Source organism: Acipenser ruthenus, chromosome 1 (assembly GCF_902713425.1).
Source record: "Acipenser ruthenus chromosome 1, fAciRut3.2 maternal haplotype, whole genome shotgun sequence".
Classification (NCBI taxonomy): Eukaryota; Metazoa; Chordata; class Actinopteri; order Acipenseriformes; family Acipenseridae; genus Acipenser; species Acipenser ruthenus.
Window position 1 is genome coordinate 15801935 of NC_081189.1, and position 20271 is coordinate 15822205.

The window sequence follows — 20271 nt, forward strand, 5'->3', positions numbered from 1 at the left end:
AAGTTAATTTCTTAAATTGTACAGCATTTAAAATTGCAGTGAAAAGGCAGGGTGCGAGCATACATATTTATGAACAAACCAGTTTGTGTAGCACGTTGCATGAATCTTTGAAATGCGGCGGTACCAACAGCTCGGTTGTGGTTGTACCCTTATAATTTATAAGGGCATACAAAGCAGGATTCAACGATAGTGTAGCACACGTTACTTTTTTATTTTTTATTTTAAATCGCTGTCTTTATCTGTGTGTTTGATTTGTTAGTTACCAAAACTGTCAACAACTGAAGACATGAGGATAATTTCGTACCACTGAATTTGCACCGATGAAACATAACCTGGTTAACTGTATTGATGGCACATCAAATGCTTAGACGACAGATACCGTTGCATTCTTGTAGAACTTAAGGATAAAACAAAAACTGCATTATGGTTCTATTTCTTAGTTGAGCACAAGGTGGTTTCAATAAATACTTTCTATTATTTATTATTATTTATTTCTTAGCAGACACCCTTATCCAGGGCGACTTACAATTGTTACAAGATATTACATTATTTTGACATACAATTACCCATTTATACAGTTGGGTTTTTACTGGAGCAATCTAGGTAAAGTACCTTGCTCAAGGGTACAGCAGCAGTGTCCCCCACCTGGGATTGAACCCACAACTCTCCGGTCAAGAGTCCAAAGCCCTAACCACTGCTCCACACTCCACAATATTCAGTCTATTTAAAACAGTAGGTAGGTGTTTATTTTATTTTTATTATTTTTATATATAAGTAATTATTAGTCGAATAAACTGCTAACGATTAAGACCATTTTGCTACCTACTTTCCAGGTAGGTAGCAAATTCTCACTACTGCCTTCAAGTGAACTTCTAGCCCTGATAGAACATTAACCCTTTGCAGTCCATTTATTAAGTGCATGTCAGGTCCAATTTATTTTCACACGCGCTGTTTAAAAGTATTTTTTTCCCCCACAGTCAAACGGGTTTAAAAGGCCCTGCATATCAACAAAGCACTCACTAGGCATCTCCAGCCCCGCCCCACCCTTTCACTCGCTATAGCTTTCACATCTGCTAAGAAATAAATAAATAAATAAATAAAAATAATAATAATAAATAATAATAATAATAATAATAATAATAATAATAATAATAATAATAATAATAATAATAATAATAGTGATACATACCGATCAATCATCTCCTGATCACTCGTTTTATCACCAAATTCCTCAATAATGCGATCCAAGTCATTATTTTATTACTATAACATCTCAATAAAGCTCTGCAAATGTCTGATATTCTCTGAGCGCTGATTCAGTAGCAGTCAGCTTGTTTCCTTATGGCCGCCGTTATCTGATACCAGGGGCAAGTATGACTATTCATGAGATACGCCCTTTTTTTTTTTTTTTCTTTCGGCTTAACTCGGTTCCTGTCACTTCCACTCGGCCATTGAATAGTTTTCTCTGCTTTTTCCGGAGAAAAAACGACTAGAAACCTGTTTTTTGCGTCCGACATTGGACCGGATAGGAATAATTGCAATGTCGGACCAGGTTAAACCAAGTGGTAAAATGATGGATATATACAGTAAAGTAACCAGTATTTAATGTCTTTGTAGCATTCAGTACACTAAAATTTATGCACAAAATTATAAAACTGTAAACGATTGCATTTAAAAAAGGCCTATAATTGTAACATGTCAGAATGGATATTTATGGGCTTTTGGCCCCTGGCGTTAATGTGGCTGAGAAATAAAACACCCAACAGCATGTACCTAACTGTATTTTCCTCACCTGATCTTGGTTATAATCATAACCTTTGCCTCTTTCTCTGGAGTGCAGAGGGAAGTGTCCTGGCTACTGTCTGTTGTCAGGGACACAGAGTCTGACATGCGAGACGGCGAGGAGCAGTTGCTGTTGTTCTGGTTACTGTTTGCAACAGTCTCATCCAATAAAGAATCAGCATCTTTACTTTCATCTATAAATAGAGATAATAAGTGGTTATGTAAGAGATACCACAGTATGAAGTGCATCTGGAAAGTTTCTTCACATTGGGGCAAAATATAACCTCAACCAATAAGAGGCTTAAACCAGGCCTAGGTTCCTAACCCTCAGTACTAATAATAATCCACTCACATCATGTTTCATCACAAGTGGATGAGATGTTCACCAGGACATATCAGAGCTAAAATTGTAGTTGTGACACAGAGTACAATATACCAATAACAGGTCTTAAGGGCTACAGCCTGCATGGATCAGCGGCTTCAGTTCTGTTTTAAATTTAAATCTTTGATACATTATGTCCCATGCATGACCTACAAAATCCCATTTCAGTCTCAAATCAAAACCACTCAGATCGGAATAAATAAATTCGGGCAGCAGTGTGGAGTAGTGGTTAGGGCTCTGGACTCTTGACCGGAGGGTCGTGGGTTCAATCCCCGATGGGGGACACTGCTGCTGTACCCTTGAGCAAGGTACTTTACCTAAATTGCTCCAGTAAAAACCCAACTGTATAAATGGGTAATTGTATGTAAAAAAGAATGTGATATCTTGTAACAATTGTAAGTCGCCCTGGATAAGGGCGTCTGCTAAGAAATAAATAATAAATACATCAGCCATTTCTATCCCCTGCATACAGAGGTTGTGCCTAACAAGGATTTCAATGTTTATATTGAAAATGCCTTTTCAAATTTTAGTAGAATATTAATGATACTGGCTGAAGAACATTCTTTTACACAACATGTTCTCTTCCTCTCCAGATTAAAGTCAAAAGAAAGTCTGCTGAGCATAATCTGTCTACTTACCTTTCTTGTCCTTACTTAGTGCCACCACTTTGGGCTGATTAATAGAGATCTCAATAAGCGGCGGTCGCAGCTCTGCAATCTTCATCTCCTCTTCATCAGAGGACAGGTCTTCAGAGTCCTGAAAACAAGGAGTTAAATGTATTGATGTAAAGGGTTAAAGATTCATGACATATTTTCTTATGTTGAAGATATTTTGATTCTGATCTTGTATTTTATGCTTTTATTTGGAATATGTTGATATTTAAGTATCAAATCACTTCCCATGCTGTCTTACACTATTGGTCTAGCTGCAATGAGGCAACATGACCCACTGCAAGGGAGTAATTGGAAACCATGTAGAAACAGCGAGATATTTTGTACTTCTGTATATTCAGAATTAAAAAGTATAAAAACAAAGAAACAAAAAGATCACCAACAAACACAAAAGGGGGGGGGGGGAGCAGTAATAATGCTGCTGCCAGTGCTAGAACCATGATAAATTCCACTTTGATATCTGTTAAGCTGACAGGCAGATTGACTCCAGTGGCCTTTCCAGTTAATTTGACATCTCTCGCCACAATGCAGAGCCGAAGCACAACACCCATTTCAGAGCGGAACTCTGGCATAAACAGTTAGTGCAACCCCGTAACCCGTTTGATCCTGGATACACCTCTAGCTGTAGCAGATGATGTTATATCCATTCGCAGATCTGACTTCATGTGTTATTAAATGTGAAACAAATTAAGGGAAAATAAGTCATTAGTTTGGTCATTTCAGCGAATCTAACACACTTTTTTTTTCCTTTTGAAACTAGTTGGTATTACGGTTTGCGGCCTATCCTTCTATAGAGTCCATATGATTTCCAAGAAATTTTCCTGAAGCACTTCACATTACCATTTCCCACCACCCTCCCAATCAAATTAAGTGTCACTGTGAGTTACTCTCAAACAATACAAAAACCTTGGCAGCAGCAGCAGCAACAGCAACAGCAACAGCAACAACAGCATGTATAACAAAACATATGCAATAGTGGGAGAGGGGCACGATTTGTATGGAAGTGTATTTTCTGCCGTTGTCACTGTAAGTTAACAGGGTGGCAAATTCAAGTTGACACTAAAAAAATATCCCCATGCCGGCTGCAGAGTCTGTCACAATGCCATACCTCAAGTGTGTCTTCATGGTTGACTGTAGCTCGAATGTTCTCAGAGGTCTTAACAAGTGCAGCCGTCTGTGAAGTCTCTTTAGTGTCCTTAGAATCAAGTTCACTGGGTTTTAGCACACAATTCACAGTCACATTTGAATCACTTTCCACGTTTTTTCCATTTGCATAGTTATTCTCTGAAGTCTAAGGATGCAGAATGAAAGTTTTTGATGAGTTGGAAAATGGGATTATGCATTCTCTCAATAAATTGCCAACAGGTGGCTCTATAATCTGAGATGGCAGGTGCAGCTTCTGCCTTTTCCATTAAATTTCAACAAAGATTTTTTTCACTTTAATGTCTCAAAAGTTTTTTTTATTTATTTATTTTATTTTATTATTATTTTTTTTTAATAGCACTTTAAGAGATAGTGGGGGGGAAACAAAAAAATGTCATAATTCTTGGCTGTGGGATAACATATGGCACAAATGCTATGCTGTAAAGGGTTTAACAGTGCATCTGTTTACTGCAGGTAGTTTACACGTTTACAAAAAAATTAAACGTGGAAGCCTTCCTCATGGATCATCTCAGATGCCCTCAGGCTTAGCAATCCAGTCAAAAACAGAACCTTAAAAACATGTCTTCATATACAAAAACACTTGATTGGTTTATAATAGCACCGATACCTTCCACAGTGGTCACTACCTGTAAATAGTTCACTTGTCTTTTGTTAAGTGCTTTTGACTCTGGGACACCTAACTGTCGCCATCGTCAATAATCTAGCGGGTACAACCCTAGTCACTCGTGGTTTTCCTTACCTTTACGCCTACATCTTTCACTGTAACAGCTGTATCTTCGTTCTGTCTGGTTTCTTTTCCAGACTCTGACGACTCATCCTCTTTGAGTCGATGGGCTATAGTGTGTGCAGTTTTCACCATGTTTTTTAGTTCGTCTGGGTAAGGTGTTGGGTAGCGCTTCAGATTCCCCTCCTGTGTCCCAGACAGAAGACAAATCAACTACACCTCAAAAGGAAGGTTTCTGTACAAGTACTAAAGGAAGCTTACTAACATATCTTATCATACACTATTTTCTACAAAGACTTGCACAAAGCATAAAAAAAACAAACAAAAAAACACCTACCACCCGCCAAGTATATAAGCAACACATTATAGGTGTCCCAATGACAGTGACAGTATTAGCTCAGCCAACCAGGTCTTTCTGCAGTTATGGCCTTCATTAGCACTCAAGAACTTGTCAATGAGTTCCCATGCAAGTGTAACATTCATAGGCAACATTGATTTTCGGGAGACATACTGACCCTGGGAGGTGTCTCCCTCTCATCTTTGTCTTCATCGCACTCAAAGGCCACCTGTGCTCTTTGCTTTCTTTGTTCCTCCCACAACGAAGGATTGAAGCTCTCATTATCAGAGTTGGCCAAGACTAGAAACAAAACAAGAAAGTCAAAAATAGCACGGTTACTATTCCTATGTATTACGGGAGCCGCTCACACTGTAAAAGTGGTGCAACATTATGCAAATGTCCTTTCTGTCCACATAAGAATTGCAGTGGAACTGTTCAGTCTTCTACTTCAGTACTAAAACTAATTTGATCCATTTAAGATAACACATCTCCTTATACATTATTTGAAGTACAGATCTCATACCAGACATTCAGCAATATCTCACAAACCAAGCAGGAAATAAAATTGAATAAAAACAGCAAACATACATGTGATACATTTAGATTTTTGGATGGCTAATGAGTGAAATACAGTAATACATTCTACAAAGGAATCAAACTAAAAGGACGCTATTTGATCTTCATCAAAAGAGAGCAGTCTCGAGTTGGGTGGTAAAAGAAGAAATGAATCCAACTTAATGCTTATTTAGTCCATAACCCTTTATGAATAAGGTAATCCATCAGTGTTTTGAATGTGCTAGTGCGTGTCTGACACTTTACCTGCACAGCATCTAAATTAGTGAATCAGAATTATTTTTTGCAAGACACTGCCTCCCTAGAACAAGCGAGAAAAAAACGTGAACGCTCTACCTCCATTTTCCCTATTATGACACTAAAGTCAGGATCATCTTTCCAGGGTTTTAGTTTGTTAAGAATAATGAAGTGTTTTTCCAATTGCATTACATGCTTAACAGTAGAAACAAGAAAATGTATCCGTTAAAATACAACACAACAGAGCACTCTGAGTTAAAAAAAAAATAGTATTTGAATGTTGGTATTTAAGGAGTTATTTGAATTAAAAGACCAACATCAGCATTGTAACCAAGCTGCTTTTGTAGCAGAGCTGTTTAAAACTTACAATCCTCTGTCCTCGGCTGTTGAGGGAACATGTAGTTGGTAAGCACAGTTTTGTGCGTCTCCTCATCCTCCTCCTTCTGAAGGGGTATAAGGGGCTTAGACTGAAGGAGAAATGTAATTAGCATAAAGGAATCATAGAATATGTTTCATAATTACAGTATTGTACTTCAGTGGATTTGTCAAACAGGTTTTTTTTTTGTTTTTTTTTTAGTTACAAAGCACTACCACACAAGTTCCAGTCACATTCACAGAATTTATTTTTGGGGTTGGATGTGAACAGTGCCTGAATTTAAGGTTAAATGTTCTCATTAGTAATAAACCAACCCGTTGCAAAGCTCACCCCTCATCATCAGCTGTCTTGATTGCATACTAACAGTAGCAGCTTGCAAAGGAGTAATCTGTATCTGTAGATAACAATCCATATGGACCAGCTGGCAAGTGGTAATTTTCACTTAAACATCTGTGACAGCAAATCTAAATGATTTAGAAACTACTTAAGTTCATATTAATAAGAAAATATTCTGTATCCAGTAACCATTGGTTATTAAAATACAGTAATGCACACCATACCCCTCCCCCCACCCCCAACAAAAAAGTGGCTTAACATAACATTATGTTTCAGTGCATATTTAATTTTAAAACTTCAATGTCACAATCATTCAGTTTGATACTAAAATACAATGAACCTGTTTGCCTTTATGTCACTCTGAGTCAAACAGATGTTATCACCTGTACCATTCTCATGATGTTCCATTAAAAACACCCTAGTTTTATGTACTTTGATCTGTTACATCAAGTCATCACCAGCATCACAAAAGAATCCCGTTTGGTAGACGCATGTAATAAGCTGTAGTATGTACAGCAAACATAACCCCTTTTTTTTCCCTACATATACTCCATGAAAATGTAAGTAAATATCTGACCCCTACACTATCCATGCACAGTCGATTTGTCTTGTACTACATGCAGTAAACTTCAAAGCCAGCTGGCCTTTAGGAAACAAAACAAAAATGATAATATGAACCACAGCCATGGTAAAGACTGCTGTTCCAATGGAAGACAACATGAGTCGTCAATAGTGTGTAAGGAACAGGAAGATGGAGAAGTGGGCAAATAAAGAAAAAACTGTCCAGAAATTCAAGCTTTAAAGAAAAAAAACAAAAAAACAGCCACCCACCTGGTTTTCCGACAACCACATTGCTGTCAGCTGGCTCAATTTGGTAAAGCTAAAGGGCAAATTCTTCAGCCTGTGGAGGAAATTGAATTGCATGGTCCAGTTAATGCAAAAAATGAACAGAAATTAGCATGGGTATTGAAACAAAACACTTTCAGCTGGGCTGATGTGTGGGTATTTTACTCAAGCCATTAGTCAGCTTTGAATCAGATAAGACTGTAAAATGCTCAACAGTCATGTACATGGAGCCCAGTGGGGAAAAAGTAATTAAAGATTCTTTAGTGGCACAGGGCTTTTCTATTTACAGGGGCCCACACATATAGGATTTCTTTTAAATGTATAAAATACATTAGGGAGACCAACACAACCTTAGCTGTCTCTTCTGCCGACAGACTAGACTTCTAGCATGATGATCGTATATTTTACGGTAAGTCCCTTCATGTAAGAAATGGAGGTATTCATTATAAAGATTGACCTTAATGCCACATAATGGTGCAATACATTTTTTTTAAAAAAACCTGGTTGAGATGGAAACAATAAATGAGATAAAGATCGAAATCTTGGTGCTTAAAATCAGCTGTGCAAATTAATTTCAATGGTAAATCATCTTTACAGGTCAGTTCAGTTCTGATAGTCAATTTTAGTGTCAAAATGCCAAAAAATGCAGCAGTTAAAATAAGCTGCATAAAACAAGCTTGCCAATTAATCAGATTAAATACATCTCTAAAAGACAAACAGGTAGCTTGCATCACTTTGGTATTTCTAGTGTTTTGCACGTAGTCCTGTCTTTAGGAGCTGCTGTTACCACCACCTCACTTTGAGAGTGCATAATCATACAAATCTAAAACAAGGTCTGTGTGTCCCACAGTATGCATCTATCACTGACAAGACCCAAAAGGAGGAGGGTACAGGTCCTGTTCCAAATATTCAGGAAAACACAGACATGATTCATGATCATAGTGTATTCTTTATTGACCTTTCTGAGGAACCAGTGTTTGCTAGCTTTCGCTTAACCAAGCAAATTATTTTTTTATTTGAGTGTTGGGTAAAAAAAAAAAAAAAAAAAAAAAACTTGGAGTCACTGAAGTGTGCAGGCTATTCCAGCATCACTTAACTTCAAGCAGTGGCACTTTCTACATTCTACTCTCTTGGTAGATTTCAGACCACTGTGCGGAAACCCTCAGGATCAGCCAGTCCTCCACAAGTTAATGCATGGTAAATTAGCCACAGTTTATTAGGACATTTTTTCCTAAATTGTGAAAATCTTTTATAATGCAATTTAATTTAAATGTACTGGTTAACTGCAGTTAAAAACACAAAATCTGTAATGTGATTGACAAACATCGATTTCACCCACCTGTTGTCGCTCAGATTGACAACTTTAAGTTTCTGCATTTCGCCCATTTCCTCTGGCAGGGACTCCAGTTTGTTTGAGTGTAGAAACAGCACGGTTGCATTCTTCCAGTTACCAATCTGAAGTTAATGAAGAGAGAACACATCCATGAATGCACAAGGACATTTTGTCTTTGCATACTCTACCATGGTCTTTTTTGTATACAGTACTCTACCAAAATTGAAAAATATATACCACTTGTATTTCTATAGTGCTTTTCTAAAAGATCTAAAAAGCAAGATTTTAAAATGAATCTGTACGTGCGCAGGCTGTGAGGGGGATTCAAGTCTTTACAAGTGGTATCAGTTTTGTGGCTGACAAACCACCCAAGCCTCTTTACCTCAACAGTTTAATTTTAACCATATTCACCTTACTCCTGACTTCTGAAGACCATGCAATGTAGTTTGAAAAGGTGTCAACAGCTGACATTTCTAATTTGTTAAGGGGACAGTATTCTTGCAACAGCTGGATATGGAAATGTTAACCCTGATTAACTGTACTGAAACAGACTGAATCACACTTCTGAAACTACTGTATAATTGACCACACTCATTAATACTCCCTCTACTAGTTTTAAGAGTTCCTGTAAAACCAGTCAGCAAAAATAAAGGACTACTCAATTTACATTTGATTCTGTTTATTTCATAGTATCAGCAGTATTTTATTAGTAATACAAGTTAGGTGGCAAGTGCTTAGTGTTCTTTGTATTAAACTGTAAAATGAATACTGCCGGCCAATATGTAAAACCTGAAATGCATTAGCTGCTTAATAAAATGTTTACAAATTACCTCATTTTCAAATGCTGCCTCAGCATCTATTTATAGTTATATAAAAGTTAATTTAATTAAAAAAAAAAAAAACAGCAATGGAAATGACATTAAAATCTCTTAATGCCTTTATCCTGGTTAACAACTAAAATAAATTATACAAGGACTGGATAACTCAATGCAAGGCTTGGCTGGTTTCTATCAGCCACTGGGATTGAGTTTAAACCCATTTGAAATTGATCTCATTAGTTTTAATCATCAGCAGCAGAGTGAAATCAAGTTGACAAAGTTAACCCTACTTAATATTAAGCACAGCACAGAGACCAAGACCAGAGGACATACATCACATATCCAACTGCAGTGGGACCAGAGTAAAGACAGATAAATTAATCCCGTTTAAAAACACAGCTGTAACAATTACTATATTCACACTATTATTGTTTTGAGATTAGGAGCTCCCCTAAATCCCTTGTTATCGTTTTCCTCTGGAGTGCCCGTCTGTGTAGCCATGGCAGTGCCATCGCCTCGAGCTGCGCACAGGTTCCCTGGGCACACCCCCTAGCCAATCAGAACCTCCCAATCAGCTCAGCACAGGGCGAACCTTCCTGCTCAATTGGTTGCCAAACAACGCGTCTCCTGTTATGCGTCCCAGCTGCTTTTACAGAGGCACACATCCGTGTCACAGTGCTGTATACACTTACATTAGTGTCAGGTAATTTACACAGTAGCAAAATGCATAGGTTTACCATTTTGTTTTTTCAATTATAAGCACAACTCGCTTTCGCTTTCCTGTAGGCATTTTGCATTGAAGAAGAGCTTGATCATGGTGGATAAGCGGTTAGGACGGATATGTGATAGGCAGATAAGCGGTTAGGGTGGATATGTGATGGGAAAATATACAACAGATTACTGTAATTGGAAACTGAATGGAAACAGCCGTAGCACAGAGGTTAGGAAGCTTTTTTGTGGAGAAAGTAAGGAATCCCAAGTCACATTTTTGGAGCTGAAGCATTGACACCCTGAACTAGCATTTATTGGTGAACATTTTTCTTATGTTCTTATGATTTGAACTGGGACCATCACAGTATGAGTTTATAAAATGTACTGAGTTTAAAAGATGTACTGAGATGTACTGAGTTCACTTCAGCCCAGTCGCTGTCACAGACACAGGTTTTGAAGCCCAGATTGCAGGGGAAAAAATTAAATACATTTAGGCAAAAAGGAGGGCTGTGCATTGATTATAGTACAATATTGGAGAAAGATTAATTAATTTTAAAAAATCAGTCTACCATATACTAAATGTGATACATGGAGGCAATCACTCTGCAATGTCTCTCTTGCCCCAGTTTCATACTGGAACAAACACACTTAAGACCACACTATGCTGATTGAGTGTTCTGAAGATATGGCTGGAACAAGATGAGAATAACTTTTATAGTACAGATGGAAATATATAAATCATTGGCAATTTAAATTAATTATGACTATGAACGCATGTGAAGTGAACAAAGTCTTCCATTCAAAAACAAATTCTGTTTGACGTTGCCACGTGTTCCAGAAATGGGCCTGACTCATATGTTCCAAACTAAAATGTGGTTTACCTCAGGAGGCAGCTGTGTCAGAAAGTTGTGATCTGCAGCAAAGGTCCGGAGGTTGGTGAACTGCCCAATGGATGACGGCAAAGCTTCTATCTCATTAAAACTGCAATCAAGCTCTTCCAGGGATGTAAGTCTATACAAAAAGTAGTAAGTAATTGTAAAGATCACTCACAAGAGACCCACATACATGACAGTTTTCCACAAGTAATACTTTTTATGAAAAGACTGGAAACAGCTCAATTAGCTTTTCAGGAATGCAAACACGGATTAATATTAAAGACTGCATTTAAAAAAAAATAAAAGGTCAGTAGAGTCAGTAGAATGCAAAATTGACTCCAGAACTCAGAGTAGAAAACCTGGATCCTCATCCACAAACATGAGAGAGAATACCAGGGTTTTAAAATTCCTACAGACAATTCTAAACAGAGTCACCATCAAAACCCTTGTCATCCACAGAAAGAGAATTACAGTGTATGTGTGTAACTTCTCAAAAATACCAGACTAACTCTGTAACAAAGACTGTTGAGCTTGATCTACAAATGCCACTCCTGGCAGGTTTACAACATCCACAGACAGGAGTAGAGTTTGCTTCAGAATTGCTGTTATGTTGGCACAGTCTATGAGGAGGATGACCTTGGATTACTCTTCACCAAATGCACACTTGGATCTGTATCCACTACTACAAGTTCACATTTTATACCCCAGGCCATGGCAATTATGAAACTACTGCTATCAGAAGTTATTAGGCATTCCATAACCCAGCACAACACTTTGCTGACAACATGGTCTGAATCTCCAGCCAAAGGAACACTAGGTTTGAAAAGCCCAAAGTTACTGACAATTGTGCATGTCTTGTTGCATAGCAGAAACACCTACCCTCCTATGGAGTCTGGCAGGTACATCAACTGGTTTTCATCCACTTTGAGTGATGTTAATTTCTTCAGGGAACCTGAAGACAAAAAAAGAGTTAACTACTGTACCTGCAATTTCAGAAACTCATACTCCTGAACCCAGCCCTGGGTTTCAGAATTAAATAAGTATATTTAAAATGGTGCCAAGAGTTTGAACAAATCAGTCAGTTAAATGAATAGTTCCTCCTCTATGTATCCATCTTGTATCGACTTAAAACAAGAAGACTGCATAAAAGACTCAATTTGTATGCAAATGAATGTTTGTAAACACTGTACAAATATCTTTCCTGAGTCAGTGAATGCATGTCTATTAGTAAACCACCCACTACAGAAACTACCCATTCTCTAGCCAGAGTTACAGTGTTACACATTCCTTACTGAGTGGTTAAAACAGATTTTAATACTTCTGCCCAGATACAGTAAGTTATGTCAACTAATCCAAATCTATGAAAAAAGAGCCGTTCATCATCTCTGCAGTTCATGTCAAGAAATTAACATGAAAGAATAAAGAAGTGTGGCTGGGAGAGGTGGGGGATGTTCACTTGTCAAAAGGAAATAGGAATCGTACATGACCACAACATTTTGGATGCACACCACACCTAAAAAAATCAATCAATCAATCAATCAATCAATCAATCATGTGCACATACCAAAGAAACTCCACATATTGATTGCTTCCCCCCCTCCCCACCAGGACTAGAAGTTGCCCTTTCTTGTAATTCATATTTTTCTCTGCCTAGTTTACGGTAATGTAACATTGCATAGACAAGGACTTTATATAGCAGACAGCTGCTGCTGCTGGAAAAGTGCAATACACAGGCTACTATCTATCTAGTCAGCACAAAGAGTAGGCGAGGACATCCCGCTTGGGACTTGAGGCTTTCAAGGAATTTTTCTTTGTGGTCTCTTGACTCAAGCGTTATCCGACAATCATATTCAACTGAATTAGACATTTGAAATTTAAACCAGGTATCAAATCTCAGCTTTAACTTGAGCCTGACCTTATAACATTCTCCCTACTTACTGCTGCTTTTATGCTCTTATCTTAAACCCTCAGCCTCACTCATTGTAGCCACTGAGCTCTGAAAACTGAAAGGTTAACACTCAAAATTCAGATACAAAGAATGAAAAAAAAGACAAATAAACCAACCTGTGGATCCTGGAAGTTGCTGCAGTGCATTGTTGGAGATCAGCAGGTCTTGTAGGCTTTCACAGCCTGACAGCCGATCGTCGACCATTTCAATGTTGTTCTTGGATACATCTAAATAGGTCAGTTGCTTTAACGTCCCAATTACCTGCAAGAAGAATGTTTAAAATGAACCAGGGGGTAGGGATGCAAAGGTCAGGGGGAAAAAAAAAAGAGAAACCTAGCAACAGAAAGGTTAGTCGGCTTATTTTAAACAGAAGATACGGTAGGCAGAGGACTTCTTTGTAACAAATTCTCTGGGGGTGACTTCAGAAAAGTATTTCTCTATTAGGAGATAACCTCACTGCTGCATCTGTTTTAATTAACACATTCATTGGAACAAGTAAAAAAAATATATAAATTAAAAAAAACACAGAGGAATAGACTATACACCAGGGATTTCAACCGCCTGCATAATGTCCTTTAACAATTAACTTTCTGAAAGAGCCAATTGGATTTTAAATGTATTTTGTGACAATAATTATTGATTAAATAGTATTCTTGAGGCAGCTCTTTAGGTACTAGAATAAGTAGCTTATTCAAAACCACCAAGGAAGGAAAGAAAATGTATTTACACCAGGACCACACCATGGAGGAGGGGGTTTTAAATAAAGTAGTGCTGAATTTATACACAAGTATGCATTATAAATCTTACCTCTTGTAGAGAAATGAATGCAATACATCTTACTGCAGGAATGTTTTTTTTTTTTGCTACATTAATCTTTATCCGGCTTTGCTCCCTCTTAATTCATTTGTTTTCAGATTTTGCTCAATTATTGCCAACTCTCCCCAGGGTTGGCCATTTTGCTGAACAAATAAATCGCAGCAGAAATGTCCTTGACCAATGTTGCTCTACTCAGAATTTTTAAAACAGAGATTTTAAATACAGGTCGCCCCTTAACTGTGGGAGATTAAAGGACAATACAGTGCTTGCTGTGGGCCCCCAGCCAATACAGGCAACTGTGGGACCAGGATTCCAACAGATCACATGACTCATCTGACACTTCACATGGCAGTGCCTTTTACTAGGTGAGCAAGCAGTGCATCTGAACCTCAAAGATTTAAATTTACCGCTGACCCCAGTATTCTTATTTCTGACCTCAGCAAATGAATGCTCTTTTATAATGCATACATACCCCTGGAAGGTATGTCAGTCTGTTCCCATCCATCCAAAACTCCTTCAGACCAGCGAGTTGTTCAAGAACTTCAGGCTGAAGAATGAGAAGATGGAGACAGTTATACCCTACAAATACTGTAAGGCAGCTTTACTTTTAAATAAATAAAGCATCGATCAAGTGGTGAAAGGCATCTATAGACAGCAGGAAGTCAAAGGACTGCTTAAATTGCACATTCAACTAAATAAACTAAAATATGGGGTTTATCCTTTGTTTACCACCATATGAATACTTTTGGTTCTATAGTGGAGAATAATTTAAATTATAACCAAGAGTAATAAAAATACTGTTTTCAAAGGGTTCAAAGACATTTTATTTCATAGTCCAATTCATGAATTTTAGCTCACAAAACTGCCAGAGACAAGCATTTGCATGTGTATATGTATAAAACCACAAAGCAAAGAAATTAGTTCAGGCAACTATATTAAACAATTTTATACATTTTCACCTTCTCTCTGTAAATTACTTCTGACACCACCAAGCATACAACACTACAGACATTATGCTTTGTTTTGTAATTTGAAAATAACTGATACTGTATTAGGATATATGAGACAGACAATCAATTCAGACAGTTATGGAAGAGTAAAACCTGTGCAAAAAAAAGCCCTGATATTTGTTCTAGTGCTTAAATGGTAAACTCATGCAATTCTGAGAACACCACTTTTCTGAAAAGCATGTCCAATTGAGAAATTAAAAATTGCTTATCTTTTTAAAGAAACAGCCTATCCGAACCCTACGCTTCCTTGGCAAACATTTCAGAATAGGAATCAATAACAGTTGCTGTCTTCAGTGCACCATTTATCCCTCTGCACATGTTTTAAGCTGCTTTGAAAGTTTACTGTTGATTAGAAACAGAATTGGAGATAATGTGGTTTAAGCAATGTTCAAATCCTCTTTATCCAGCTGATACTCACCACTTCTGTGAACTCATTGCTTCCCAGGTCCAGTCTCTCCAGCTGGGTCAGCTTGCTCATGGTTCTGCAAGGAGGAGGGATTTACAGAGAGTTAGGTTCTGGAGAAATCAGCTGAACTACTCTTAAAATCTAAACTTCTTACTATAATCGAAAACAGGTCTGAATCTTTGATCCAATCCTTTGGATCTGTATTAGATCATTTTCCAAGCACTAACATTTGTCAGCACCTGACATTTACTCATATTGTGCAGCTATATTAAGATTAAAAGGTATTTCTTAAAGTTCTGTATAAAATGGAAATATTCAGACATTAGAACCCAATGTCACCCCTTTCTTTGTATATGTGCAGGAATAAAACCTGACTAAACCCTTTAAATACAATATTTATCCTGATTTTAACATTAAAACTAAAAATCAAAACCCCTGCTAAAGGTTTATCAAAGTTGTATTTTTTCCTGTACATTTTCATTGCATACTGTATATTTATAAATATTAGCATGTTCCTTCGTGAATAACAAAATGTAAAACTGTGTGCCAGATTTCATTCTACACACAACATTCTGATCACTGCTTTGTGAAGAAAAACGCAACCACAAACAAACAATATGCATTTAATATATTACTTAAATGTTTTACTATAGGTACATTATGCCAATATCATTTCTAGGCGTGGGCGTCAGAAGTAGTAAATAACCTTCGAGTCTCTGTAGTGCACTCAGTCCTTTGAAATTTCAATTACCATACTGTTGCCGACTAACCAATAATAATTTCTGCATACTGTATTTGGATATTCTAAACCACTTCTAGACAGGTTTTGCATAAATAAAATAACACCTACTATTTGCATCCAACTATACAGTAAGAAACATGCCTTTGGTTCCTGACACATACAATGCACTTCAGGGCATAGGTACAGTACACAAGTTCACATTGATGTGAACTTGTTTATGAATATGCATTACACACCCAGCATCATTTGGCTCAAACAGGAAGCCAAACTCAGAATGTGTTCAGATTGCAGGTACGGCCCCTGTACATCTTTCATCTCCCTCTTAACCAGGCAAGTCTGTGTAGTAATGGCACCTTATCTGGATGCGAACAGTGGATAAGGTCAGCACTGATTTACGACCAAGGATATGTGAATATAAATATATTATAACAGCAGGCAGCAAAACTAAATGTGTTCCACTGTAAACCTTCTGCAGCAGCATGTATATGTGTATCCTGCAAGTGTGCAAGTGTGTCAATTCCTTTGATTTCTGTATTGACTTGATATTATTCTGCCACTTTTTACAGTAATTTCAGGGTTCAATTCATAGTTGCATTAACAAAATACCAGTCCCTCGGGTTTTAAACATTTCTATATCTTGTGCAAATATAATTTCAGTGGTGTACCAGAAAGCACAAGTTAGTCATTAATGCTGCCATTTATATGGATGATCTCAACGTTATAATAACGTGTACAATGAAAACTAAGCTTAAGCATTCATTTTTAGATTGTTTAGGCAGAAACTATAAACCACCCATCGAAACGAAACCTGTCAGAGCAGGTACCGATTACAAAAGGCTTGCAGGTCTTGTACAAAACGGGCCATTTTCACTTTTTAAAGAGATTGTGAAGGAAGTCCATTGCCAGCTATGACAAAATGGTTTGCAATTCTTAAAATAACTTTTTTTTTTTTTTGGGGGGGGGGGGGGTTCTGTATGGTTAGTACAGGTTTGAAAGGATTAAAAAGATCAAGGCAATCATGAGGCACTGGTTACTGCCAATGTCATTTAATCCCATAACCATTACCAGTACCTTCTTCACAATTATGCCCATTAAAAGGAAAACATTCACAACTATGGGCAGCAGTGTGGAGTAGTGGTTAGGGCTCTGGACTCTTGACCGGAGGGTTGTGGGTTCAATCCCCAGTGGGGGACACTGCTGTTGTACCCTTGAGCAAGGTACTTTACCTAGATTGCTCCAGTAAAAACCCAACTGTATAAATGGGTAATTGTATGTAAAAATAATGTGATATCTGTATAATGTGAAATAATGTATAATGTGATATCTTGTAACAACTGTAAGTCGCCCTGGATAAGGGCGTCTGCTAAGAAATAAATAATAATAATAATAATAATAATAATAATAATAAGGAGAAGTGGATTTATTTCTGTAAATCAGTTAGTTTCATCTTAGTACATTTTGGTACCACATATTTAATAGGCCTGTTGATAGTGAATTAACAATTTAAAAACAAATGTATTAGTACAAAGTGGTTCTAACACAAGGCCAGATATTGACTCCACAGTTTATTTCCTCTTTATCAAGGTTACACTAGCAAAGATCCACATGACACTATTTTTTTTTTTTACTAAAGAAGTGTTCCTTCTTTTTACTAAAAGGAATTTCCATAAATCAATCGTGTAAAACAGACATTTGTTTGGCTTCCAACCTTTACATAAAAGATTTATATAAAACCACATAAAAAAGGTTATCTTCATTGCCTTTAGCTGTAGTGGTTTTATATTAATATATATATATATATATATATATATATATATATATATATATATATATATATATATATATATATATATATATATATATATATATATATAAAATGATGTACACAAAATATAATATTGAGTGTTTCTCGAGTAAACTGAGAGCTTAAAACATCACCCATTCTATTAAAAAACACACTGAAGTAAAAACCTGTATACCTACTTTGGCAACATCTTTAACTGGTTTTCTCTCAGCTCCAGTATCTGCAGTTTGGTTAACCTACCAAAAAAAAGAAAAAGAAAAAAAAAAGTTAAAATGGCAGTTCAATGTAAATGTATGTATGTATTATACCTCCCTGAGGTAAGCAAGTGGCCTGGCGACAGTTGCACACAGTTACTGGAATCCCTCAACATACAAAAGAACAACATGTGCCTAGGTCTGCGAGACATGCATGTTCCCACTGCCTGTGCTACTGTATGAGTGGACCCAAGTGCATGATCTTTGAATTATGTAATCATTAGTAAAAAATTCAGAAAGGCTCAAACCACTTTCTTTTAGTGTCTTATTTCCATCATCCCTTCTAGTATGTGACATGTTTTTTTTCTTCCCCCAGTTAATAGTATTTGTTTAGTTTTTTTCCCCAAGTTAACAAAGTCTAAGAGACACGGCTGAATAAAACTCAATCAGGCTGGGTCTTGACTCTGCTACTTTCAGGCAAGACTTTAAAAAAGCAATATATTTTCCAAATGAAATGCATGTTCTCAGTGGCATTTACAAGTCTGAGATCACGGTTTCCCTGCGACTTCCATTATAAAGGGACCCTGCAGGTGTGATGTATTTATGCCAAGGTTATGACCACCATTACATGACATTACAAAGAGCAATCCTCATTCTCCCAAAATGTGCTGCTTTGTTAAATGTTTAATCCCCTGCTGCTTAGGTCTGGATGGATCCTAAAATAGCACAACAACATATCTGAGAGAATGGGTCACAGCTTGATATGATGTTTAGTGTCGCACATTAAGTTGGCATGAATACACTGCATTAGTGATCAGTAAATATATTAGTTACTCCGTCATTGTTAGAAACATTGGTCATGACCATGTTTGTGTTTAAAACAGAAAGTCAAAGTTTTAAATCTGCATTGTTTTTCAGTGAACATAAAACAGCACTCAGACAACTTGTGAGACTTTAAACAGCCTATATAGCTCCCAGTATAAATGAGTGAAAAAAGTTGTACAAGTGACCAAATGAAGTCATATTACACCTTTAGTCTTTGTCCGAGGTAGTTGTATGATAAAGAAAACCAGACTTCCCTATTACAGGGACGCTCCTGGGAACATATTCCCATTAAATAAATAGTTCCCAAGACATCACTTTGCTAGGGTCAGGTTGGAGAGCTTTCTTGCAGAAAATTGGCCATGGTTCCGATTGCCAAAAGCTGCTTTTCTTCAAGAAGGACCTTTTATAGATCTAAGCAAAATTAAGTGTTCCAGTGTAATCATTGTATTGTTTTATGGACAGTAAAAAAATGTTTAAATGCATGAGCCAGATAGTGTCAGATTCTTTCTGAAATGAAATGTAATGTATTTATTTGCAGTTAAAAAGAAGAAACACAATAATAATTCCTGTTATTCACCTCTTAGACTTAGAATTCAGGTCATATTGTGATTCACAAAACCACATTTACATTCTACTAAAAAAAAAAAACCAGCCCAACACACACTACACCAAAACTACAGGTTCAGGAAGTTGTTCAGGAAGTTTAATGCAATGCCATCAAATTGCATAAACTGCATTTTAATCACTTATGATACGAAACTTCAGCAGGAAGTGAATTTTAATGACGCTGCCAGATTGGATTTCCTGCTTGTCATTTTTAGTTACTGAAAAGGAGAGGCCTCTCTGATGAGCATACTACAGTACAATATGAAACAGGGGCGGAGGGCACCAGCTGACACAGGATGCACACTGACACACACACCCATCCACTTGCAATAAATTCTACTTTAACATACAAGCTTGTGTGACCTACTCTACAATAGTCTGCGTGCCGAGAGTCTCCCAGCTAGATGGGGTGAGGGTTACACCTTTACCACAAGGCACTACTTAGAGTGAGAATGCGAGGGGAGAGTCATGTTTAGAAACAGGAGCCCTGGTGATATCTGACCCTTTAAGACCAATGTTGGAATAGGGAACTTACCCTAATAAGATACTATTACTGAACCAACAGCACATAGGGACAGTAAAGTGGTCTGCCACAAGACCCAGGAGATTCCATTAACATTAAAAAGACCATTTATCCCTCCAAATCCATTTTATAGATGAGTGTACATTCCAATAAAAGTACAGGCTTTCATTTTCTAGAACCAACTCCACATAAAGACTATGAGTACACACAAAGGCACGAATGAAACAAAGCA

General features: G+C 37.2%; 1 protein-coding gene across 6 annotated transcripts in view; it reads right to left on the reverse strand.

Moving 5' to 3' along the window:
* The window catches only part of LOC117403997 (erbin-like), an 89968-nt gene that overhangs the window by 18946 nt on the left and 50751 nt on the right, over positions 1-20271 (reverse strand). For 4 of the 6 annotated variants that reach the window (XM_034924138.2, XM_034924144.2, XM_034924137.2 and 1 more), the window contains 14 exons: positions 18071-18127; positions 15358-15421; positions 14402-14476; positions 13230-13374; positions 12045-12117; positions 11172-11301; positions 8768-8883; positions 7414-7483; positions 6238-6337; positions 5239-5360; positions 4739-4909; positions 3944-4126; positions 2803-2920; positions 1793-1976 (listed from right to left, as the gene is read on the reverse strand). In XM_034924138.2, the coding sequence (XP_034780029.2) occupies positions 1793-1976; positions 2803-2920; positions 3944-4126; positions 4739-4909; positions 5239-5360; positions 6238-6337; positions 7414-7483; positions 8768-8883; positions 11172-11301; positions 12045-12117; positions 13230-13374; positions 14402-14476; positions 15358-15421; positions 18071-18127 (1608 nt within the window). Of the gene's footprint in view, positions 1-1792; positions 1977-2802; positions 2921-3943; positions 4127-4738; positions 4910-5238; positions 5361-6237; positions 6338-7413; positions 7484-8767; positions 8884-11171; positions 11302-12044; positions 12118-13229; positions 13375-14401; positions 14477-15357; positions 15422-16353; positions 16446-18070; positions 18128-20271 lie in introns of those variants that run through there. The other 2 variants (XM_034924140.2, XM_059008760.1) reach the window with 2 other exon arrangements.